Source organism: Melanotaenia boesemani, chromosome 18 (assembly GCF_017639745.1).
Source record: "Melanotaenia boesemani isolate fMelBoe1 chromosome 18, fMelBoe1.pri, whole genome shotgun sequence".
Classification (NCBI taxonomy): Eukaryota; Metazoa; Chordata; class Actinopteri; order Atheriniformes; family Melanotaeniidae; genus Melanotaenia; species Melanotaenia boesemani.
The window spans coordinates 1,570,478-1,596,652 of NC_055699.1; the positions used below are offsets into that span (position 1 = coordinate 1,570,478).

The following is a 26,175-nucleotide window of genomic DNA, read 5'->3' on the forward strand; positions in this document are numbered from 1 at the left end:
AGGAAAAAGAGAAGAAGGATGTTTACAACAATAAAGGGAGATGATACAAAGAAAGAAAGAAAAACAGTAAAAAGAACAGAAACTCAGAAAACAGAAAGAAGAATAACGTAAATGGTAAAAAAAAGAGAACAGGTGAGAGGAAGGAAGGAAGGAAGAAAGGAAGGAGACAAACCAGAAGAATATAAAATGGTAAGACAGCAAAAATCCAGTACAAGGAGGAGAGAAGGACAGGAAGAAACAGGAAGTAACAGGAAGTAATGGAAAAAATTATGATATGAAGAAGAGAAAATGAGAAACAAGAAGAAGATAAAGGAAGAGGCAGGAGTCAGCAAGATGGAGAGGAAGCAAGATGGGACAAGAGGAAGGATATAAAGAGGAAACAAGTACAGGAAAAGAAAGAATGAAGAAATTAAACAAAACAGGAAATGAAAATGAAAAGAAAAAGAAGAAACATGAAGACAAAGAAAAGAAGAAATTCCTGAAGGAAGGAAAAAGTTAGGACAATATTAAAGTATTAAACATACCGAGATAATGAGATGATGGGAAATGATGTAAGAAGAAGGAAATAAAGATTAAACCACTAAAAGAAGAAAAGGAAACAAGGACAAGAAAATGTGAAAGAAGAAAAAAGTCAGGAAACGAGAGATAAGAACAAGGATGAGAAACATGGAGGAGGCTAAAAAGAGGAAACCGGAGGGGGAAAGGAGAAACTAAACCGATGAGGACAGAGGTAGAGGGAAAAAAAACTGAATACAGAGAAGAAATAAGGGAAGGAAACAAGGAAAATGAAACAAACAAAATAGAGAATAAGAAAGGATAAAAAGAAAAAAAAGAGATAAAAAGAAGAGAAATAACGATGGAGTCTCTGGACAACGTGAGGAAAAAGGAGGAGAGGATGAAAAGAGAAAACCAGGGGAGGAAATTAAACCGGTACATACAGAAGTAAAGAAAAAAAGAAGATAAATGAAGGAAATGAGGAGACCAGATAGAAGATCAGACAAACCAGCAAAAGACGGAAACAAGAAGAAGAAATGAAGGACAGGAAGGATTTTTCTACCCCGTTACACCAACATCACTCACCACAACCTGAACCCTCACGGCAACACACACACTTAGGCACACACATGGATGGTGATGTGATTGCGGTTCAAACTTTATTGATTCACCCGCCACTGTTATTTGCATGCTCGCTCTCCCCCCTCCCTCTGCGCAGCAGCAGCCAGCTGACAGAACTGTTTAGTCAGCAAGAACGGTGAGCGAGGGAGGAGGAGGGTGAGCGAACGAGAGGCCGAGCAAGCTGCAGACAAACAGAGAGAGAGAGAGACTCCATCAGTTAACCCCTTCCTCCCCGCTACAGGATGACGGTCGCTCATCCTGAGAAACCATCACCGCCTCGGATCAAAAACAAAACTAAACATAAGAAAAATCTGGTGTCGCTGACAGATTTCTGCACACTGGAAGCATCAGCAGACATTTTTAATCTTTTAAACTTCTTCGTTTCTGGTTAACGTGTTTGTTTTCCTTCCTTCAAGCAGATTTAACAGCCAGAGAAAGTTCAGCTGAACAGCAGCTGTGTCTGATAAGATTCCTGATGGATGGATGGATGGATGGATGGATGGATGGATGGATGGCTGGATGGATAGATGGATGAATGGATGGATGGATGGATGGATGGATGGATGGATGGATGGATGGATGGATGGGTGGATGGATGGATGGGATGGATGGATGGGTGGATGGATGGGTGGATGGATGAATGGATGGATAGATGGGTGGATGGATGGGTGGATGGATGGATGGGATGGGTGGCTGGATGGATAGATGGGTGGATGGATGAATGGATGGATGGATGGGTGGATGGATGGACGGATGGATAGATGGATGGATGGGTGGATGGATGGGTGGATGGATGGATGGGATGGATGGATGGGTGGATGGATGAATGGATGGATAGATGGGTGGATGGATGCATGGATGGATGGATGGGTGGACGGATGGATGGATGGATGGGTGGACAGATGGATGGACGGACGGATGGACGGATGGATGGATGCATGGATGGATGAATGGATGGATGGATGGGTGGATGGATGGACGGATGGATAGATGGATGGATGGGTGGATGGATGGATGGGTGGATGGATGGATGGGATGGATGGATGGGTGGATGGATGGGTGGATGGATGAATGGATGGATAGATGGGTGGATGGATGCATGGATGGATGGATGGGTGGACGGATGGATGGATGGATGGGTGGACAGATGGATGGACGGACGGATGGATGGGTGGATGGATGGATGGGATGGGTGGATGGATGGATGGATGGATGGATGGATGGGTGGATGGATGGGATGGGTGGCTGGATGGATAGATGGATGAATGGATGGATGGATGGGTGGACGGATGGATGGATGGATGGGTGGACAGATGGATGGATGGACGGATGGACGGATGGATGGATGGATAAATGGATGAACGGATGGATGGACGGATGGAGCAGACATTTTTCATATGTAGGACAGACCTGTTGTATGGGATGCCAGCAGCTCTGTGTGTGTGTATGTTTGTGTGTGTGTGTGTGTGTGTGTGTGTATGTGTGTGTGGTGGGGGGGGATGCGTGGGTGTGGTGAGACGGTCTTGCTGATAAGCAGCTTGTAGAGCTAACTACCACTGCATGTGTGTGTGTGTGATGGCTGGTACACAGGAACCAACACACACTCAGAGCCACCTTCACCCTGTTGGCTGCAAATAAAGCCGTATTTACTGCCGGTCCAAAGTCCGAGCACCTCGACTGTGAAAGAATGTCATAACGAATGGAGGAGGGAGGAAGAGGAGGAGGAGGAGGAGATGAAAGGCGGGAGGAGGAGAGGGAGGAGGATGCTCACAGGAGCTTATCTTGGATTTTATAATTCATGTGTTAAAGACTAACTGCTGTTGGCTTCAGGAGCTAGTTAGCTTAGCTTAGCAGTCTGTAATCATAAATCTGTTTTGAAACGATAAAATACATCATTACATGTACATATTCCTGCCAATCCTGATGAGCAAACAGGAGCAACTGATACAGAATTCAGCTTCTTTTAAAGAAAAAAATAGCTAAGAAATCTAAACAAACTTGTTCTACAAACAAGAGGAAAAAAAAGCTTGGGATCGATGGGACAATAACACCCGAGTTCAACAAGGGTGCTGCACTCAGGGTCGCAAAAGTGTTGACGGTTCACCTTCTTCTGTTATAGACTCTAGAATTTACCAGCTGTAATGTCCCATATGGAGGCTCTGAACCAGAAAGCAACAACTTTGTCACGGTTTCTGGGTTTTGGTGGGTGTTTTGATTGTTTAGGATTTTGGTTTTTGTTATGATTAGTTTGGTCATGTTCTTGGTTTGTAGTTCTTATGTTCATGCTTTAGTTTTCATTTTGTCATGTTTGGTTTTTGTTCTCTGGAGTTTATCCCCGTCGTCTATGGTTCCCTGTCGTGGGTTCCTGGGTAATAAACCTTTTTACCTGCACCAGTTCTGCCTCCTGCCTGCATTTGGGTCCTCACCTCCACCTCCATTCGTGACAGTAGGATCTGACCTCAACTGGACCCAGCAGGTTTGATGGCTTGGCGTCAGTATTACGATCCGGGGGTTGCTGACTGGTTCCCTACGGTGGAGGAGCCAGACCCGTGGTTTCCTGATCCTCCTCCTACAAGGTCCAGGAGGAGGAGGACGTCCAGGAACCAGGGGAGACAGCCCCTCGAATACATGACATCAAGCGAACTGGTGGGAATGCTCCTGGGACTGGAGACGGAGTGGGAGCCGCAGGATTATCCAGAGCGGTCACCATTCTGGGGAACCAGACTGGCGATTAGCCCCAAACCACTGGGGCGGTCTGCATCTCGGAGGTCAACACCAGCTCCACGGTCCACATCTCGGGTGACGCCATCTGCTGTACTGTCACGAATGGAGGTGGAGGTGAGGACCCAAATGCAGGCAGGAGGCAGAACTGGTGCAGGTAAAAAGGTTTATTACCCAGGAACTCACGACAGGGAACCACAGACGACGGGGATAAACTCCAGAGAACAAAAACCAAACATGACAAAATGAAAACTAAAGCATGAACATAAGAACTACAAACCAAGAACATGACCAAACTAATCATAACAAAAACCAAAATCCTAAACAATCAAAACACCCACCAAAACCCAGAAACCGTGACAAACTTAGACAAAAAGGAGACAAGATTGATCTATTTGATTGGCTTTAAAACAGCTGGCAGCGCACTGAGCCCAGCGCGAACCGTCATCAGTGGGCAAAGGCTGGGTTACCTGAACATCAGACCCAACAATCAGCTTCAGCTTGAGCAAAAGTGGAGCTAATCATAGTGTACATGTCCGTCTTTAGAATTCCTAGACGGCGCCACCAGCAAAGAAGAAGCTGACCGAGTACCCTCATCCCACCCCTGGGTAACTGAGGTTGACCAAACATTGGAATCATTCATTTAGAGTAAATCCTGAATGTTGCTGTGTTGTCCTTTGCCTGGCAAATGATTTCAACTTTCAGAAGCCAGAACCTGAAGCTTCTGTGACATCCTGACATCTTATGAAGGTCGCTCAGTCGTCTGAATATATTGTGAATTTTTGGAAATTGTAGGCTATTAAAAGAGCCTGACGACGTAACTTTCAGGACCAAATGTTATGTTTTACTTTCATGTGGTAAAGTCCTCCCACTTGGGTTCTGGTTAAACTGGTGTGAATGTGGGCCAATTCATCAGAAAGAACCAAGGTTCTTAGATTCCAGAAATGAACCAGAACCAGAATGTTGTCTGTCTGAACTACCTGTGCCCAAGCACAGTCTGCAGGATGCAGTGTGTTGCTATAGTTACAGCTGTGATGGGGGTAGTTTCTGGATGAAAAAGCACTTCTGTGTTCATGAGAGTTCTGAAAGCCCTGAGGCTAAATACGCTAATCCTGATCATGAACAAACATCAGCTGGTTTTAGCCACTTTAGCCATGTTTGAAAAGTGTTTATACATGTTTCCTTTAATATAAAAACTGAATTATACTGCCAACAATAATCAAACTTTAAAATGTGAAATGCAGTCAAGTGTTTTTACACTCTAGTTTATGGATGAGATGCAAAGCTGTGAGGGTTAGAGCAGAGGTCCCCAACCCTGGTCCTCAAGGCCCACTATCCTGCAGGTCTTAGATGTCTCCCTGCTGCAACACACCTGATTCAAATGAATGGCTCAGTTGCAGACTTGTGCAGAGCCTGTCAGAGAGCCGTTTAATTTGAATCAGGTGTGTTGCAGCAGGGAGACATCTAAGACCTGCAGGATAGTGGGCCTTGAGGACCAGGGTTGGGGACCTCTGGGTTAGAGGACAGAAAAACAGAGATGAATGTTGATAAGTTAGAAAAATAAAAAGGAGAAGGAAACCCAAAGTTACGAAGATGGAGAAGCTAAATCTGTATTTTTATGCTATTCTGAAAATGAGGCGCAAAGAAATCCTCAACTACTTTTATGCTAAGCTAACCTCAAATGTCTGATTGTTTCATAAGGAGAGAATGAGGAAGAGGAGGCATAGAAGAAGAAAGGCAGGAGGAGGAGGAGGGTTAACAGGAAGTGAAGCAGCCTCTCATCAGGAGCTCAGAGGAGGAGATGGAGGAAGTGGAGAAACAATAGCTCCTCTCTGTGTGTGCTGTTGGTCCATGTGAAGCCTTTATTATCACAGAGACGTTACATAACTGTCAGAGATGTTTTCATCCTCTGCTGCTGCCGAGCTTCCAGGAAAACGTCAGTAACTCACAAAAGAAGAGAAAACATGACAGTCGTTGTCCAGCGTGAGGAGGGAGGAGCTACAAGATGCTGAACGCCACAACCGGCTCGTCTGGGCTAGAAAATAAGACTCACCTTCACCTTTCAAGAAGAAAAAAAAAAACATACTTCAAAAGGAGCATCAACGGTGAACCTGAAGCAGCTTATCGGCTCCAAATAAGCAGAGTTACGTAAAAGAACCTCTGTCGCAAACTCATCGGGTCAAGGCCGGACAACAGCACAAACACAGCGTCAACTGCTCCCGTGTTCACATTTCTAACCTCACTGCAGCGGCGGAGCCAGAAGGAAACTTCTTTAAACATCTGGATCGTTTTCAGGGTCTGTTCCAGAGTTTTAAATCACAAGGAAACTTATTCAACATTATTTGGCAGATTTTAACTCACACGAAAACTTCCACAATATTCCCCCCAAAAAACATTAAGCTCCTCATTAAACGGAGTCAAAACCAAACAGTTAAAAATATCTCATCTAAAAGACACGAACAGATTCGGTTAATTCTGATGTGGTCAGCAGCATCACGAATGAACCAGCTAACAGCTCATTTATAAAAACATCGATGAGAAGCAGCTAAAGGTTCAGGGTTCAGGCTGGAACCAGGTCTAAGTTACGATGACGGGTCCTGGGATGACTTGTGTTACGTGGGGTCCTCTTAAGGACAGACTAACTTAAGTGTGTGTGTTTGTGAGAGCTGCCTCTTGTCTAAATTTAAACCAAGCAAAGCGAGGCCTCGTGTGTGTGTGTGGTGACACCAGCCCCACAGAAACACACTTCCATGGGAGGAGACCCACCAAATGACACACTAAACTCTGAGTGTGTGCTGGATGTCCTACTTTAGCTTTATTCATCCCACATCTCAGATGACGCTCATCTTCTCGCCTGTCAGCTCTCAGTGAGTCTTCTCAGCCGATCGATCAGTTTAATGGTCAGCAGGCGATCGATGCGTCACCTGAGCTGCTAGTTTAAGGATTAAACATTCATTTAATCATGTTCAGATTAAAGCAGATTTCATTTCCTTCATGTTTAGTTGTTGTTTCTAAGATAATAAAACGAGCAGATGAACAAGCAGACACAGACTTAACGGGACCGACGAGAACAAGATGTGAATTTTCTCTGTCGAACAAAAACACCAGTTTATCAACTTCTGAACGAGACATTCCTCAAGAAGCCGGCTCCTCAGGCTCTTCACCGAGACCAGGATCTCTGATGACTCAGCGTCACACCTTCAGCATCTAAAAATCACTGACTCACAAACTGCTGCAACAACGAGGAGCATGTACACCACTGCAAGCAAACGCTTCTAAACAAGTCTCTGGCATCCCAGACGGGTCCTGTTCCTGGACCAGTCTTCAGTCTCCGCCGTCCTGTCACAGTTCAGCTCTCGTTCAAACAACAAAGCTAAAAGGAAAAGAGTCGGACTGTTGATCTCTACAGGCTGCATGAGGCTGAGACAAACAGAGACAGACTGCTGGATGGGCCCAATAAGCAGGACGAGAGGCCCCGGAGGCCTCAGGAGCTCCGGATGCCTCCGGCTCCAAGGAGTCATGAGCCTGTTGGGCCTCAGTTTGATGTGACTGCACATACCAAAGAATCCAAAAGACATGCAACAAACAGGAAGGGTTACAGGACATGAAAAAAAGAGCCAATCAGCAACACGAGATGCAAAACGGCGACAGAAAGTGATAAAAACGAACCATTAAGATGCAAAGTGACCAAAAGGAGACACAAAAAAAGGAACAAAAGAGTCACAAAGTTGCACCTAAAGCCCCTAAAAGAAACACAACAACCCAGACAATCACCTAAAGACCACTACAGACCCAAAAACAATGACAAACGACACCAAAACAACAGAAAGGAGACAAGAAACAACTGGTGAAACAAAACTACAAAAAGACACTAATATTTAACAAAAGTGCAAAAAGGGTCAAATAACTGCCGAGGGTGGTGTAAGAACACAGAGATCTATAAAAGAAGTCATTTTATTTGACCAAATGACTAAATAAATAAATAATACAGCAACATAAGACGCACATCAACAATAAAAAGTGATGAAAATTCACCATTAAGATGTAAAATAACCACAAGGAGACAAAATAAGACAAAAAGACGAAGATGAACTTCATCAAGATCCACAATAAGAAACACATGAAGACAAGTGGAGCCAAGAAACAGCAGCAACAGTGGACAAAACAAAATCATCAAACCGGGACTCGGTGTCACCGACAGGCCTGTCGCGATGAGCAACAAGTCCGTTAATTACACGGTAAGAAAAAATGAGCGCCATCATTTTTATTAGCTCCTCCCACTTTCCTCACTCAGACTTCTTCCTCCGCTCTGAAGTCCAAACCAACTTCTTCCTCCCAGTTTGATCAAAGGAAAAGCTCACGGTGCCTAACAACCTCATCTCCATGGTAACGTCATCAGCTCTGAGCTTGGTCTAAGGGGGACGTCAGGCCAGAAGTGGTTTCTCAGGTCTCTCAGGACCATCTGGTCCAGCTGGAGGTGTAAGAGTGTGACTCCTGCCCATCCCCCACTCCTCCTCCTCACCTCTCTTCATTCCAAACCAGACACAACAACCTTCGTCCTGATGAAGACCTCCTGCATCCACATTTCAACAGGTTTTTAATTAACTAAAAACATCAGCTGTAAGAAACGGATCAAATCAATCAGGTCAGAAATCACAGCAACAGCTTTTAGTTTAGTAATGAAACTATTCTTGCTAAAAAAATCTAGTAAAGTTTTAGAAAATTAGAAAATATCAGATTAAATTTATGAATCAAGTTTCACTCCAAACTCCCTGCTCCTCTTCCTCCTCCTCCTCCTCCTCCTCCTGTCAGGTGGGGGATGGAACATAATCTTATCTAAAAAAAGGCGGGTCTATAAATAGAGGTTGGGCAGAGAGAGAAAGAGGGAGGCCAGCTGAAAGAAAGGAGGAACGGGGATGCAGTAACAGCCTCCTCCTCTTCCTCCTCTTCCTCCCGCTACCTGAGCGACTCCCGCCGCTGCAGCTCGCGCTCTGATTGGCTCAGACATCATCAGGAAACGTTCACACAGCTGCCGCATCAACAGCTTTTAATCAGGACTTTTACAGTTTCATTCACATAATCAGGGCCAGTCATGTGACTCAGACTGTGGGAATCAATAGACTGTGTGTGTGTGTGTGTGTGTGTGTGTGAGATTAATGTGGAGACAACAACAGTCTCGGGGGAGGATGACTGCTTTTAATTAGCTTCTTAACTCCTGTCTCTGTGGACACACAAGTCCCACTGAAACTCCCCATTACCTCGCCCAGTGTCTCTCACACACACACACACACACACACACACACACACACACACACACACACACACACACTTCATATGACTGGTGTGTAATTATCACTCACATTAGCAGCATTAAAGACTCCCTGAAGTTATTTCAGGGCTGAGAAGACAAACTTCCACCTTTAATTACTTTAACCTGTTGGTTTGTTTTATTAGAACAATTAAAAATTTAAAAACTGTTAATGTGACGTTTACATCTATATTATTTTTTATTTGCATTTATTTTAATTATTCTTACTTTTGTGCTTAAAGCACAATAAGAGCAAAATTCACTCGAGTCAAATTCCTTCTTCTACAAACTTGGTGAAATAAATTATTCTGATTTTGGAAATAATCTTCTTTTAACTTAAAAGCTATTTAAATAAATAAATAAATATATTTTACTGTATAATTCATCATTTTTACTTTTCTTATTTATGCCTTTTTTATATTCTAATCCATCCATTTAATCCAATTTTATCTAAGTAATCTAAAAATTACTAGAACTAATAATAGTGCTAATAACGCCTAACAATAATAATTTTAACATAATAAAAAAAAAAAATAATAATAATAATTATTAATAATAATAATAATAATAACAATAATAATTTTAACATAATAAAAAAATAATAATAATAATAATTAATAATAATAATAATAATAGGATGTATGGATAATTATCTAAATCTTTGCTAGTAATTTTAACTGTTTTTTTTACTAAGATAAAATTATAAAAATGTTATAAAACTAATTACGGTTATAAATAAAATTACTCAATTAAAGTACACAAAACAATAATTAGGAAATAAATAGGAAAAGTATAAAAGTATAAATGAAATATTTCTTATATAAAGTATTTATCATCATAAATATAACTCTCCTTAAAATACACATTTTTACTGCAGAAGAAAATTTGTTTAAAATATTAAGAAAAATGAGGTCAGTACTTGAGCTGAACCAATCAGGAGGCTGAATTCTGAATCCAATCACTTAATCAATCAAACCGTCTCCATAGCAACCACCTGAAACGCGAACGGCGGTGATGACGAGGAGATAAACCCAAGTCACAGTCGGTTAGTTTCACTCCTCCTCCACCTGTGTGCGGTGAAAACAAGCGTCTCTGGCTTCATGCTGCATCTTGTCTTTACACGACTGAGACTGCCGGCAAGTGTGTGTGTGTGTGTGTGTCAGAAGCACTCACAATGGAGGACACCACTCACACAACACACTCTTTGTGTTTCAGTGTGTAGAAGCACAACACACCATCAACGACATCATCGAATACATCATCACACATCCCCATTTTCTAGTGTGAAGTTGTGCAGAGGGCCACGGTGTGTATTGTTATTTAAACACACACACACACCACCGTCAGGTCCATGGATAACACAGCTGGACTCAGAGACAGAGCCTCTCCGTTGATGGAAGCTCTGGAAAAACCAGCACACGGTGATGTTTTCATCGTGTTTTCTGCTGTTTCCACTCCTGCATCGATCAGCTGTTGAAGCAGAAGTGGGAACAACATCAAGAAGCTTCTTCTTCTTCTCTTCCTGTGATCGCTGCATGCCCGCCGCATGCCCGCATGCTTTGGGTTTCTGGTTAAGCAGGTTAAGCAACACCTGGCGGTGAATCCACCAGTGCCCCATCTGAGTCATTTTTCTATTTAAAGATGCTCCGATTTTAATAGTCTTTTCCTTTCTGGGAGTTTTTTTTTTTTAATAATCCCCAGTCAACGACGCGATGATGATGATGATGATGATGACCCGACAGGTAGCTGCAGGGCCGTAACTCCAGTCAAAAACAAACTAACTCCACTGTTCAGCATCCAAGCCCACACCAGGAATTCACATCCACTTTGATGTTTTGATTAACACCCCCATCCTCCCCCAGCCAGCCCACGTCTCCATCTGAAAGCCCGCCTCCACTCCATGAAACGAGGAGTTAAACGTCCCCCCCACCTCAGCAAGAAGAGCCTGTCCGTGAGAGGAAAGAGGGGAGAGATCAGCGCCTGTCGCCGAGGGCCCAGCTCGGCCTCAGTGTTGAATTTCGTAATGGAATGCTAACTGCTCATCCGGATCTCTCCTCCTCCTCCTCCTCTTCCTGACGGGAGAGGAGGAGGACCAAGCGCAGCAGGAATATGTGGGTTATCATCACAGGAAAGCTTCAGCCTGAAACGCTCAAAGTGCAACATGGTGCCCCTCCATGTGAAGCACAAAATGAAAGATAATCTGCTCATCTGAGCTCCACATCATGAACTACATTCAAGTTACAAGGAAGAGGCAGAGCTAAAAACTCTAAAACGTGGATCTAAAACATGTTCACAGCTACAGACGGAGTCTCCTCAAGGAGTCATGTGACCAGACAGCATCAGGTGTAATAGCATCAATTAAAAAACTCTACTTGTGTAAATAACGAAATGTGACACCAGAGGAGCTAAATCTACCATAACACACAATAAATGTATAATAAACACACTTCAGAGCTCCAAATGATAGAAAATAGAAACCAAATGTCAGATCAGGCCAAGCTGTGGGTTCATGAGTCATGTTAAACAGCAATAACCCAGCAAAGTCACCGCAGCAGCACTTTCAGGAGGGTTTGTGCACAATATTCACCATAATGCACTTTAAAATTTCTATTATACAAAGTGATTAAACACATATAAAGTTGACAAGTTTTATATGCGGCACCGCTTATTATGATGCACTGAAAAGGGCTGTAGAGGTTTCAAACAAGCTAAACCTTAAAACTCACAAATAGCTGTAAACGAACGTTAAATCAAGCAAGTTGTCAGAATCAGATAAACAGTAAAAACTGTATAAAAAGTCTAAAAATCTGTCAAAACATTTGCCACATAAGCTACACCAGAGCAGGACGGTTTAAGAAGACAAACATCTGGTAGGAAGTTGATAATAGGTGCAGTTTATTTGGTTTAAATTCATGAATGGAAGAAATGGGTTCAGTGTTAGAAAAGGTCCCATCCCTGTTTCAAAGTGGAGTTAAAGTTCCTTTACATGGAGGAGGAGGGAGGCAGAGGCGCAGGCGAAAATCCCTAGCAACCATTATCTAACCCGTCCAGCCCGAGACGGAGGGAGGAAGAGCCATCAGTGCATCTCCTCTCCCTCTGCCGCGAGTCCAAGAGCCAAACTCAACCCCGCCGTCAATCATTCACCCGGATCTCCGATAAGAAACTCTTTGACACAGTAAAGCGCATTATTCTAGTTATTTAACAGCCCGGCCAGCATCCTCCGCCGTGTACCAACACGGAAAGAAAAGAGGAGGAAAAAAAGAGCCGACGACGCGGCTAACGGCTAACTTTAGCCGAGAAAAAAGTTCACCAGGGCGACGGTTTGAGGTCGGAGGCGTTTTAAAAAGTCAAATTTAGTCGTGAGTTAATAATTAAAATGGGAGTTAAAGCGAGAGGTGATGTCGAAAGACAGAAAAGAGAGACTAAGGAGGGGGAAGGAGGAGAAGGAGGTGGATGCAACAGGCGTCACGTCGATGCTGCTGCTGCGCGTGCCCGGAGACGGTGAAAAAGTCTCGGAAATGCGGCGAAAAGTCGCCAAACAGCCCCCCAAACGAGCAAAATGCGGGCGACTAGGCGCTGTCCGCCGCCTCGCCTTTGCATTGGTGCGCTTTGTAAATGAACAGGGGTCGCTTTTTGGCTAAATATGTCTGGGCAAGGTCACGGCAGAGGCGTCAAGCTAGCAGCAGGAGGCAGGGCAGTGTCCGGAAACACAGCGATTCCCTTTCCAAAATTAAACACGTGCGCACCATTTTATTTTAATAACTTCTGATGTTAAGATCATATTTCACACTATTATACAGGCATATTCACGTGTAAATTAATGTAATTGCTTTAAGTAGTTATGTGGCTTCTTATGCTCTTTTGAAATAAGTGTGTACTTGTTGTGTCCTAAAATAACCAGAGGACTTAAAATAGCAGAAGCTTAAATTAGCATCTTACATATTGGGAGATAACATCACAGCATCTCTGCAAGTCATAAAACATCACTCAAACTAACATTTTGACCACAGGAGCATTTCTTTAATGTCATTCAAAAAATTAAAGAATTAAAAACAACAATAGAAATAAACTTTACCTCAACCCACCTCATTGACAAGAAACAAATTACTTTCAGAACAAAACGGAACGGAAAGACTTCAAACGCAGATGAGGTCTCATCCTTTTAGACTTCCTTTTTAACATGCTGCAACAGGTGTTTTACTTTGAAAGCACCAAGTGGAAGTACTACTGTTAGTTGCCGTTACCTTGACAACTCGGTGTCTGGTAGCATTACACATGGCCACTAGCAGCGAGGCTCCGACCAAAGTGCACCCGAGATATGGATGCTCGACTCCGGTGGAGAGTAGACTTTGAACCCCTCCTTACAACCTCCCAACGGCTCAAAAACGCCAAATAACTGCCCAAAACGTACACACGGGGATAAAGTTGCACAAAAAGTCGAAAAAACAAGTTGTTAGCGATAATTAGTTGAAGTAGACTCAATGAGGAAGAGACACGGGGTTGAATTCCACCGCTTGGATGCGCATCAAACTAGGAAGCAACACGGAGAGGAGAGAAAAAACTAGTATCCCTCCCCACCGTCTCTACATCTCAGCCCAAAGTTAACACTAACAGCTGCAACAAGTCCCAAGTTTCCCCCCAGAAACGAGCCACAAGTCAAACATCGATTAAAACGAGCGCACAGAGCCAGAAAGCAGCAAAATACAGCGATGGAGAGGCTGAAAAAGCAAACTTACGCTTGACTTTGTTGGGGTTGGGCTGCTTGCGCCGAGACATCGTGGCGAGGATGATGATGATGGTGGTGGTGGGGGGCGATGATGAGGATGATGAACGGCGGGGATGGTGGATGATGAAGGGGATGAAGAAAAAAATGAAGGGAGAGAGAGGCTGCAAACTTGCTCCGAAGAGGAGAGGAATCAAAATGGCGTTTCCGAAGGGATGTGCAAACTTGGACAAACTTTACTCCGGCTTCTCCTCCTCCTCCCTCCTCCCCTCCCTCCTCCACCTCCTCCTCTGCTTCTCTTCCTCCCTTCCCTTCGCTCTCCTCTCCCGGAGGAAAGAAGAAAGACAAAAATAAAAATAATAAAAACTCGAAGGAAGAAGTCGTCGAGAGGAAAACTTTGCTTCGGAGACGAAGCTTGGTTTAATTCCTGCCGGGACTGCAGGCTCCGTCGCCCCGTATATCTCTCGGCGTGTCTCGGTGTCTCTCTCCCTCTAAACCTGATAAGTAAAGCTCATCACGTGTTGTCTCTCCAGTCTCCAAGGGGACGTGGCCACCAAGCATCTCTGTCTTTACGCACAAGCAGACGTTACTGGATTACCTCTTCTGCTTTTCCTCCCGGTGCTGAGCCGTTAACGCATCAACAGCCGTGATGGAGGAAGAAATTATCCATCATCGTTCAGCAAGAACACGTATAAAGAAAAGTTACACGATTTTATGCACTCAAATACAAGTTCGTTTAACGTGTCACCATTTTGCGCGACACATTTCTGCCGTAAACACGCAAACAGACTTTTGCATAACTTTTTAAACGAGTTTAGCCATTTTTAGTTTTATAATTTCCCCAAAACATCATCTTTAAGTGTAATTATCCACATATTTGAGGTCCATTTGACCAGAAAGTTACTCTCTGTGCTCCCTGCTGTGTGGATGTTTACAGACCCATTTTTATCATCTGTGTTGACTCGTCTTAAAAGATAAGAAACCATCCAGCCACACTAGAGGTAAAATTGCAGTAACTATCGCGAGGCTTGAAGTACAGAAGCGGAAAGGAAATGGTGAAATATCGCGGGATTTGAGCTAGTAGAGGATGCCAACCGTCAGCCTGGGGGTTGGGGAGTGCTACTGTTTCCAGGGAGGTGTCAGTGAGGCAGTCAGGTCACTTTTGAAGCTTTATTTTCCACAAACAACGCGGAAGGTCATTGCTCTACTTTTCAGTGAAATTCTGTGAAAATAATCTAATGTAAAGTATTTTTTCAGCATCACAGAATTAAGACTTGCTTAGATGAAGAAGTAATTAAATTTATGTAAACACCTGGGTTAATTCAGCTTAAAATTTATCCATCTGAGCTGCTAAAATTGAAGCTATGCCTGTGTTAAAATTTAAAAGCGAGAATATACTTGTACATATTGCATCTTCTGTAATTTCTGTTTGTGTAGGCTTTGTAAAAGTTAAAGTAAACACATTTTAAACACTAAAAAAAAGAAACAAAGGGTAAAGTTTCTCCTCCAAACAGGAAATTGAAAAGTGAAACAAGTCTGGTAACACTTTATGGTTTTTATGTTCAAATAGTCTCATCTACTATAGAATAATCTACTATAGAAATGAAAGCAATTCCGTCAGATAGTATCTTTTAAAATAAAGAGGAATTTGTAAGTAGACTGCATATTTCTCTAATTCCTTTTTTTATATTCTAGTCTGCCAAAAAGTAAAATAAAAATCTTTATTAAAATGGTCTAAACCTCCAGTTCTCCAGACTTTTTGAAGGTCTTTGACATACTGGCTGCCTTTTCACTCATTTTCAGTCCCGTCCTTGTACCCGAGCGTTTCAGGGGAAACAGAAATGTATTTTTGCATCAAGGTGATGCTCAAAGAGCTGTTAGCTGAAAACCTGGCACAGCTCAGCTGGTGTGAAGCCAGTCCTAAAAACATTTGAGGAAACTGGACAAAAGAAAAAGTATCAGGTTTAAGAAAACTTCGGCAGATGAACAGGAAGTGATATCCAGATGGACTGGGAACAAATCCAGTGAAGACCTGAACCAGGTCCTGAGCGATGTATCTGGACCTTCAGCGGATCATCTACTGTTGGCTGAAGCTTCATCAGAAATGGCTCCATGTTACGAAGCCATTCTGAAGGAAGGGAAACATGAAGAAAAGGTTCAGGTTTGCCTCATGACACAAGAACTGGGCTGAACATCAGTGGCAGCAGGTGTGACGGAGGGATGGATCCTCTTTACAGCATCAACCTCAACATTAGTGAAGCAGTGTGGCATCATCTGGACAGAGAATGGAAGAAAAGGCAGATCGCATTAAAAGAAGAGCTTTGGAAAGTCATCCAGGAAGTCTGGAGAACGACTCCTGAAGACTAAAGCGATGACAGAAAACTTCTCAGAGAGGGTTTAAACTGTGATGAAGAAAAAGACCAGACTGCAGAATTTAACAAACTTATTTGTTTGCATGTTTAAATAAATCCCTGCTCCTGTTTCCCATTTTCCTGGATGTATAAAAAGAAATGAGCTGGCTCATGAGTATTGTATAAATATTTTTTTACTTAGACTTTAGCCTTCAGATCTGCAGCCTCTCAGCGGACGTCCACTTCAGGTCAAACCTGCTGCAGGTTACTCACCTGCATAGTTAGGAAATATGGCAAAGGCGTCTGCATAGACAGTGAAAGTTTACTTTTTCTTTTCTGAGATCTGTGCCGGTTACAAACTCTGCACCTTCTCTGAGGCTGATGGTAATTTAATGACAGTCTTGCTGAAATAAAGCAGCAGGGTGCAGGTACTATTATCTTTTATTATTTTAAAACCGAGTCTCTTTGTCACCATGCTGGAAGGCTGCTGATACAACACCTGGCTTATGAAGGTGACATAATGATCAACAGTGATGGAATTCCCTCTTTATGTAGACCCCGGTTTATGTGATTGTGGTGTTTTGTGACCACTGGGATGCTGTAAGTGTATTTCAGGACAAATGCTCAACATCTTTTCCATCTTGTTGACAACTCTTACACCTTTTGTGGTTCTGTGGGATTTAAACGCTATCATGTGACCCCAGTTCTGGTTTCTTTCACGTCTTCAAACAAATCGCTCTGACGGGACTAAGAACATGAGCAGGTTGTATGCAGCATCTCGTATGACACAGGAAGAAAAGCGAGCACATGAGGAGGTTGGAGGGAGCATTGGATGGAGACAAGTCCACCCTACATTCTCATAACGAGTGCAAACTTACAGGATGCTCCCGTCACAGCCTCTTGTGTCATTAATCCAAAGGTTTTGTGAAAGTTAAACACTAAAACTAAAGTATTTCCAATTAAAAAGGCAAATAAAAGTCATAGATTTCCTCATGTGAAAGTAAAGTTTCTGAGAAGTTTTTCTCTGAACTACTTGGCACTTGTTGATCATCCTTTTCCCGCCGCTCAGAGAGCGATGAAGATGTGCAGCGTGTCCCTGATATAAATAACAGCAGCAGCAGCTCGGCCGGCCTCACTCAGTGAAGCTGCAAACTAAATTTAAACTGCCTCCGGACTCTCATTGTTAAATTTAGTGCGAGCACCTCGACTCCTCACTCGCTGCACATCGGGTTGCTCTCCCACATTCCTACCAGCCTTCCATCTCCAGATACAGACCCCTCCTCCTCCCATCATCCCCTGCCGGAGAGAGAGCAGCACACAGGCATCTCTCCTCCCATCACACCCCTCCTCCCCTGCAGGCGGCTGCAGCAGAGCAGGAAGAGCCTCTCCGCCTGTCTGGAGCTGGTTGGGCCTGTTGCTGATGAAGGATTTGGGTGTTTCCAGTTGTCTGCTTTCAGAGTGGATCTCTTCAGTCAGACATTTCCAGGACTGCAGCCATTCAGATGGAAATTATTCTCATGTTTAGGCATGTTTCCGCAGCAGGCACTGATGTCCCGGAAGCACAGCTGTTTTATTCCACCAAACAATGACACCTTCACAACATGTGCTGGAAAAGTTTAGAGGAAGGAGTTTTCAGCCACTGTTAAGCTTGATGCTGATTGGTTAACCTGCCACTAAAAAAACAAAAATATTAGCAGCTTTTCAGAATCATAATGACAACCAGCAGTAAAACATGCTGAGCAAGCGTCCCAGCAATCCTCAGTTTTTCCTCCATTTTGTTTTGCTCTTTCAGACACTTAATGCATAACTTCTGCTGTTTTCCCATCCAGAACTTGTCAGGGTGCTGATCCTGGTGCTTCAGCTGGAAAGGAGGCTGTCCTGCAGCGTTCCTGCTGTGGAAAGGCTGCTGCTGCATTTCCTGTGGGACTCGGGAGCTTTTGAGGAACTCAGTTCCACCAGAGGAAACAGAGTCTGAATGAGGCTTTTGCCAACATCAGGCATTTTCTGTGGAGCCTGCAGCTTTTCACTTGGCATCCCTCGAACTTTAAAAAGCTGCAACTGTGGACAAGCAAAATGAGAAAAAGACACTGAATTCCAGTCTGAGGAATCTTAACTAGGAAAGTAAAACATTAAACTTTATTTGACATGAATGAAATAAAATGGAGCCAATTCTCTACTGCAGGAGTGGAGGACATGAGGAAAATGAGTAAAACTCAAGCTGAAGCTCAGTGTTCAAGATTCAAAGTGTTTATTGTCATTTTTCCAGTAAAGAAACAAGTTTCTTACTTTGCCATCTGCACTGAATGCCAGTAAAAATGACAAAATAAAATATAAACAACTTTAAAAAACTAAATAGAAGATAAAGATGAGATAAAAAATACTCTGAGTAAATAATCTATGTACATAAATGTCCCACATTCAGCAAAGAATGATCAGCTGTACAAAAACCTGTCCTGAGGTAGACGGTGAGATGTATGTGTAATATCTGTTATAAGTAATAAGACACATGAACAGTAAACAACATTTACTGTGGTTGATAATATAAAGTCAGGGTGCAGGTACAGGCCGTTGTTACAGACTATCAGCTGTTCAGGAGTCTGACGGCTGAGGGAAAGAAAGACTTTCTGAGTCTGCTTGTCCTGCATTTCAGACTCCTGGATGTCCTGCCTGAGGGGAGGAGGGTGGACGGTCCATGTACTAACAGATAGTACAAACCTTAACAGAAAAAAGTTGGGATGAAAAAACAGTTATTTTTTAAGTTATTCTACTTTTACTTTGTTGGAGCAATTTAACAAAGAAAATAATATTTCTAAACATGTGATTGTAATGATGGTTTGGTCTAAAACATGCAGAATGTTCAATGGAAGGGAATAGGAAGGGATTTGTATTTTTCTCCTTCTAATGTGCAGAGTATCATTAAACCATTCAAGTATTCTGGAGGAATTTCAGTGTGAAAAGGAGCTTCATCATGAACTGTGTTTTACCAATACCTGATAGATCCATGTGGACAAGACATTACAGACACATCAAGCTCTACAATGACGCAGCAAGTTAACTTCGTCCCGAGTTCTGGAAGTGGTGTCGACTTCTTTGGACTCAGAGGCATCTGGGATGGACCATCACACACTGGAAACCTGGAAGCCTTCAAGACTACGTATTCTCCAGGGGTGTCCATGCATTTTTCAACATGCTAATGTCAAACCAAATTCTCCACATATTACAAGGGCACAGCTGAGGAAGAGGAGGGTACTGCACTGACCTGCCAGCTGTCCTGACCTGTTGCACATCTTAAACCAGCACTATGTACCTTCTGGATCTTAAAAATATGTCTTTCTGACTCTGATGGCATAGCGACATCTATAATGTCTTTTCCTGGAGCCGCTGTGTCCCTGCAGCATCCTGAGGCTGAGACAACTTTTTCTTCCAGGACACTGCATTATTTCACAGTTGAGTTTTATTTTAATTCCTGTGTCACATGCCAGCAAATGGATATCAAAACATTGGCCATTTTGAATGTTCAACGTAGCTGATAGATCAAAGAAATCCAAGAGGACATTATCATAGGCAGAGATGAAGTGAAATAGCCCTTTCACACTGGTCGGCCATCGGCACGGTGCCGGTTCCTGAACTTAGTTTTGAACCAGCCAGCACATTGAGACAAAAAAAGTTGGTTCAGAACCTGAAAAGTCTGTTCTCAGCAGGCACAAAAAATGATGGTGTCTATACACCAGGCCGCTGTATTATTTATGTTTCATCCTTCCATTTTCTTTACCGTTTAGTCCAGGGTTGCAGGGAAGCTGGAGAACCCGGAGAGAACCCACGCATACACGGGGAGAACATGCAAACTCCACACAAAAAGGCTGCTGTTTGAACCTTCCTCCAGCCGAGGCTCGAACCAGCGACCTTCTTGCTGTGAGGCCGCGGTGCTGCGTTTCAAAAAGCAAAAAAGAGAAAAGACAAAAGCTACATGCTGCAACAATACTGACTGAATAAACTTCAGACCAAATCATGATCTTCAGAAAGTGAAGAAAGAATGCTGTGAAGGCTTGAAAAGAAAGAAGAGACACGGCGTTAACACATGACCATCTTTCAAACTGATAGATCGCCACCACAGCAGCCACTGAAGAAGATGCTGACTGACTCTATCATGTTTTCATTTCTATCAACACACTCGCAGTTCTGAATGTGCAACGTAGCTGATTCATCGAAGAAACCCAAGAAGACATAATCAGAGAAAGAAAGTAAAAGAAAGAGAGAAAAGCACAGAGTAAGAGATAAAACAACAGTCAACACTGGACTGACTTTTACTGGCTGGAGAGATCTCAGAGAAGAGGCAGGATGCAGGACAGATGCCTAATTAGCCGTCATTAAGGGGCCTCACTGAGTTTAATGACACACTTCATAACTTTCCAACCTTAAAAATTCAAGTTCTGGATTTGTTTGTTGACACAATGACATCTATTACGTACATTTCTGAAGCAGTAGCGTCCTCAGGCTGAGAAACCACACTTCACTGTGATGTTACAGCTGAGTTTCGCTTTACGTAGGTCAGATATCACAACACTAGCTGTTTTAAACACACACCGTAGATGATTAAGCAAAGAAAGAAGACACTATCAGAGGAAGAGAGTAAATGAAAGATGAAAGAGCAACAGAATCAACATCAGACTGACCTTTACAGGCTGGAGACGTCTCACAGCACAAGTAAGCTGCAAGATGGATGCTGAATTAGCCGTCGATAGGGGCGTGTCGCCAAATAACATCTGCCCATGTTCAGTAGCCCTAAAACTCGACCACTGCAACAAAACCAAAAGCCAAGCTCAGTGATGACATGTGGTCTGAAGTATAAATATATGAAGAAATTAAATCTAGCTGGTGATCGTAGCACACGTTCGAGATGCTTTTGTCCTTTTTCGTGGGTGTTTAAGTCTCTTTTTATTCATGTCCATAATTATTTATTGTCTTTGTTGGTGTAGTTTTTTTTCTATTTTTTATTTATTTTCGTACAAAAGTTCAACTCCGTGAAGAAACAGCTCCACCTGCTGCTCAGTCCTGATGCTCTTTTTTAATTGGTTGTATTTTACTCAGACTCTAAATCCTAGCTACGTTTTGAAGCAACTCTACATGAATAAACTGCAATTGTTGCCTGACACTTATGGCTATACTGGCGCAACCTTCTGGACAAAAAATAGATAAATAAGTAAAAATCTGAAGCTAGCTTAGTTTAGCTGACGTATCCTGACAGGGTTGAGTCAAAAATCTGTCTTTATGTTGTGTCATCTTCAGAGATCCAGTCTGATGTGACGAGAGGAGTCTGAAAGAAAAAGTAAAAGCATCAGTGGTGACAGATTAAATCAAACTGATGCGGCCCAGCGGAAACATCCCAGGATCAGCAGGAGCCTTCATTTTATTAGAAACACTCTGTAGTGTTTCCATCCCTTCAGAGGACATCACACTGACCCCCATTCATCTCCTGCAGACTTACCCCAACCTTTAACAATGCCTTAAACATTTAATGGGACAAAAAGGGGTCCACAAAGAAAACCGAGTCACCACAATGCGACTGTGTAAACAGATTTATGTCCCCACAACATGAGAAACACAAGCATGCACACACACACACACACCAGACACACAAAGACAGACAGAGCCGGCAAAGCAGATAACATCATTACATCACTAATCCAATCACTGCTTTTCACTTCAACTGCCCATTATTCAATTCAGATTAATCTGCTGAGGATGCAATGAGCACACACACACACACACAAACACACACACAGAGCACGTGCTGACAGCCCAAACAAACGTCCACCAAATTAATTCATCTTCCTTTACAATGAAGTCCTCTGGGTGTTTCTTCAGGGCTCGGCTCAGTGGCACGTTATCACATCTTCTTCACACCTGCCTCCACCCATCACAAAGTAGCGCCACCTTCAGGCCAAAACCTCCGTTCTCAGCAGATTCTGTTTTATTTTGTATTTAATTTGAATTTAATAACAGTGACGAGGCTCAGAGAGTTTCAGTCCGGCTCAGCTGTGCTGCTGTTTGATGTTTTTTGCTGTAAAACCGACGGAGAGGTTTGTGGTGCAGAAATAAGGAAGACGTGTGTGAGAAGCAGCACATGTTCCTCTGTAAGCTGCACATGCAAAGGTCTTCCTCTCCTCTTTATGTCCGATATCACAGGATCCACAGTTTACATGAAAACCTCAGAGAAGCAGCACAGCTTCTTTCTTCTTGTGTTTCTACAGCAGATTTGATTAATTAGGATTTTTAAAAGAATCCGTGCAGGAATTTCACGACAGAATCCTTTTTATTTATTTATTTATTTTTTCTATGTTTGTTTTTTTAATTCAGCACCACACGACATTCACCTCGTCCATCTCTGGTCCTCAGAAATCCACACATTATTTCTCATTTTATGTCGAGACACAGGATACAGCCAGCGATTAGTAATCAAGTATTTCATCAAATATTCCATGGATCAAGTAATCGCATAAGGTTTTTTTTTTTCCATGCATGTCAAAAGAATAAATAGCTGTTAGTATGTTTAAGTTTAACCCCTTAATGCCTGAAGTAAATTACAACTGCATAAAAATAAAATAAAGTGCTTTAAACTGCAAATAATGAATCTTTTCAGCTTTTCATGCAGCTGTGAACTCGGCTGCTGCAGCTCTGGTGATCAGCGCCCCGTCTGGGAGGCAGGACGGTGGACGTTTCCAGGTCGGTGGCTCACCTGAGAATTCATGTAGAAAGAGATACTAGCTGCAGGATTTTAGATGAAATGGCAGATCTGGATGAAACGTCCCTGTTCAGATGAGAACATGACTTTCCTCCACCAGATTGTGATGTTTGTTGTTTTCTGACCATCATCAACACATCCTGGTTTCAGAGCTGTCAGACTGGAGCTGCCATCAGATCCAGTAAAGGGATATTTTATTGTTCTTGTATGAAATAATCATATTTTTACTGCTCATTTTGCTTTATCAAACATTAACTTATTTGTCTATCTAGACATCTGTCCTGTCCTTTCATAAATTCCAGATTAATTTATCACAAATTATTCAACACACGAACAGATAAAATGTTTGATTTCAGAATCATAATTTCAGAACAATAAATATTTAATTAACATAAAGATTTTCAGTACGATTGTCGGTGACCAGCCATCATGTGGGTTGTTCAGATGATTGTTACCTGTGAGCTGCTCACCTGCCGGGACCAACATGTGGTGTGTTTTGATGACAGGTGCGAATGGAGAGTTAAGGCTAAACTGTAGTTGTTTGGACGGATGAAATCTGAGGCCTCCTACTTTGTTTAATGTTGTTTTTTTCCAGTTGAAAGTAGATGGCGTCTTTCATTCCTCACAGCGTCTTCCCTGTCCAACATGGGCATGTTACTGTCCTCAAAGAAGTGTCCCTGTCCTTAAGATGCAAGTGGATGTTGGATCTTGACCTGAAGAGAAGTGGTTGTTTGGTTTCTCCTAGAACAGTGGTTCCCAACCTATTTCCCTGAAGGACCCTCATGTAAATACTAAAAAGCCATGGACCCCTGCCCCGTCCTGTACTGAAACCATACTTGGTTTTATGCTTTCATTAATAACTGAGTCCTGTCCTTAGATAAAACCAACATTAAATTAACATCATATAGCCTTACTTACTTTTATTTTTATATATAGGAACACCGTGTAGACATTAATAGCAATGGCTCTGGCTCTGTACCTTGGGGACCCCCTGTGCTCTTTGGGGGACCCTGGGGGTCCTAAAGGACTTTATTCCTTTATTCAAATCCACATTAGCTGGATCTAATGCAGATGCTACTCTTTTAGGGGTCCACATATGACAAGGCAGGCAAGGCAGTTTATTTGTACGGCACATTTCATGTACTGGACAATTCAAAGTGCTTCACATAAAACATTAAAAACATTACAGAGATTAAAAAATAGTAAAAGGCAGCAACACATAGCAAGAATCACAATAAAATCACAAATTACATTAAAATGATTAAAAGCAAGATGAGTTAAAAGTTACTGTAAAGATTTCATGTATAGACATGAGAAAAGAAACGTTTTAACCTGGATTTAAAAATGTCTACGTTTGGTGGAAGTTTTATCTCCACTGGCAGCAGGACAGCTACATGCTGCTTCTCCATGTTTAGTCTGGACCCTGGTCTGGACCCTGATCTGGACTCTGGCCAGGACCCTGGCCTGGACCCTGGTCTAGACCCTGGTCTTGACTCTGGTCTGGACTCTGGTTTGGACCCTGGTCTGGACTCTGGCCTGGACCCTGGTCTGGACTCTGGTCTGAACTCTGGCCTGGACTCTGGTCTGGACTCTGGTCTGGACTCTGGTCTGGACCCTTTGTCTGGACCCTGGTCTGGACTCTGGTTTGGACCCTGGTCTGGACTCTGGCCTGGACTCTGGTCTGGACCCTGGTCTGGACCCTGGTCTGGATCCTGGTCTGGACTCTGGTCTGGACTCTGGCCTGGACCCTGGTCTGGACCCTGGTCTGGACTCTGGCCTGGACTCTGGCCTGGACTCTGGTTTGGACTCTGGCCTGGACTCTGGTCTGGACCCTGGTCTGGACTAGTTGACCAGAGTGGATCTCAAAGCTCTGTTAGGTTTATTTTCTCTGAACGTATAACAGATGTATTCTGGGCCTAAACCGTTCTGGGATGTAAACAATCAGAAGGTTTTAAAATCTTTTCTGTGACTGACTAGAAACCAGTGTAAACTAGAAACCAGTATAAACTAGAAACCAGTATAAACTAGAAACCAGTGTAAACTAGAAACCAGTATAAACTAGAAACCAGTATAAACTAGAAACCAGTGTAAACTAGAAACCAGTATAAACTAGAAACCAGTGTAAACTAGAAACCAGTGTAAACTAGAAACCAGTATAAACTAGAAACCAGTGTAAACTAGAAACCAGTGTAAACTAGAAACCAGTATGAACTGGAAACCATTATAAACTGGAAACCAGTGTAAACTAGAAACCAGTGTAAACTGGAAATAAGTATAAACTGGAAACCAGTATAAACTAGAAACCAGTATAAACTGGAAACCAGTATAAACTAGAAACCAGTGTAAACTAGAAACCAGTATAAACTAGAAACCAGTGTAAACTAGAAACCAGTGTAAACTAGAAACCAGTGTAAACTAGAAACCAGTATGAACTGGAAACCATTATAAACTAGAAACCAGTATAAACTAGAAACCAGTGTAAACTGGAAATAAGTATAAACTGGAAACCAGTATAAACTAGAAACCAGTATAAACTGGAAACCAGTATAAACTAGAAACCAGTGTAAACTAGAAACCAGTGTAAACTAGAAACCAGTGTAAACTAGAAACCAGTGTAAACTAGAAACCAGTATAAACTAGAAACCAGTGTAAACTAGAAACCAGTATAAACTAGAAACCAGTGTAAACTAGAAACCAGTGTAAACTAGAAACCAGTATGAACTGGAAACCATTATAAACTGGAAACCAGTGTAAACTAGAAACCAGTATAAACTAGAAACCAGTGTAAACTGGAAATAAGTATAAACTGGAAACCAGTATAAACTAGAAACCAGTATAAACTGGAAACCAGTATAAACTAGAAACCAGTGTAAACTAGAAACCAGTGTAAACTAGAAACCAGTATAAACTAGAAACCAGTGTAAACTAGAAACCAGTGTAAACTAGAAACCAGTATAAACTAGAAACCAGTGTAAACTAGAAACCAGTATAAACTAGAAACCAGTGTAAACTAGAAACCAGTATGAACTGGAAACCATTATAAACTGGAAACCAGTGTAAACTAGAAACCAGTATAAACTAGAAACCAGTGTAAACTGGAAACCAGTATAAACTGGAAACCAGTATAAACTAGAAACCAGTATAAACTGGAAACCAGTATAAACTAGAAACCAGTGTAAACTAGAAACCAGTATAAACTAGAAACCAGTGTAAA

At 42.5% G+C, this 26,175-nt stretch overlaps 1 protein-coding gene across 4 annotated transcripts in view; it reads right to left on the bottom strand.

Annotated features, from left to right (window-relative positions):
• rreb1a (ras responsive element binding protein 1a) overlaps window positions 1-14,097 on the bottom strand; it is a 68,935-nt gene extending 54,838 nt beyond the window's left edge. For all 4 annotated transcript variants that reach the window (XM_041968843.1, XM_041968838.1, XM_041968840.1 and 1 more), the window contains exon 1: window positions 13,882-14,097. In XM_041968843.1, coding sequence (XP_041824777.1) covers window positions 13,882-13,921 — 40 coding nt within the window. In that variant the 5' untranslated portion in view covers window positions 13,922-14,097. The remainder of the gene's footprint in view (window positions 1-13,881) is intronic.
• Window positions 14,098-26,175: the final 12,078 nt, after the last annotated feature.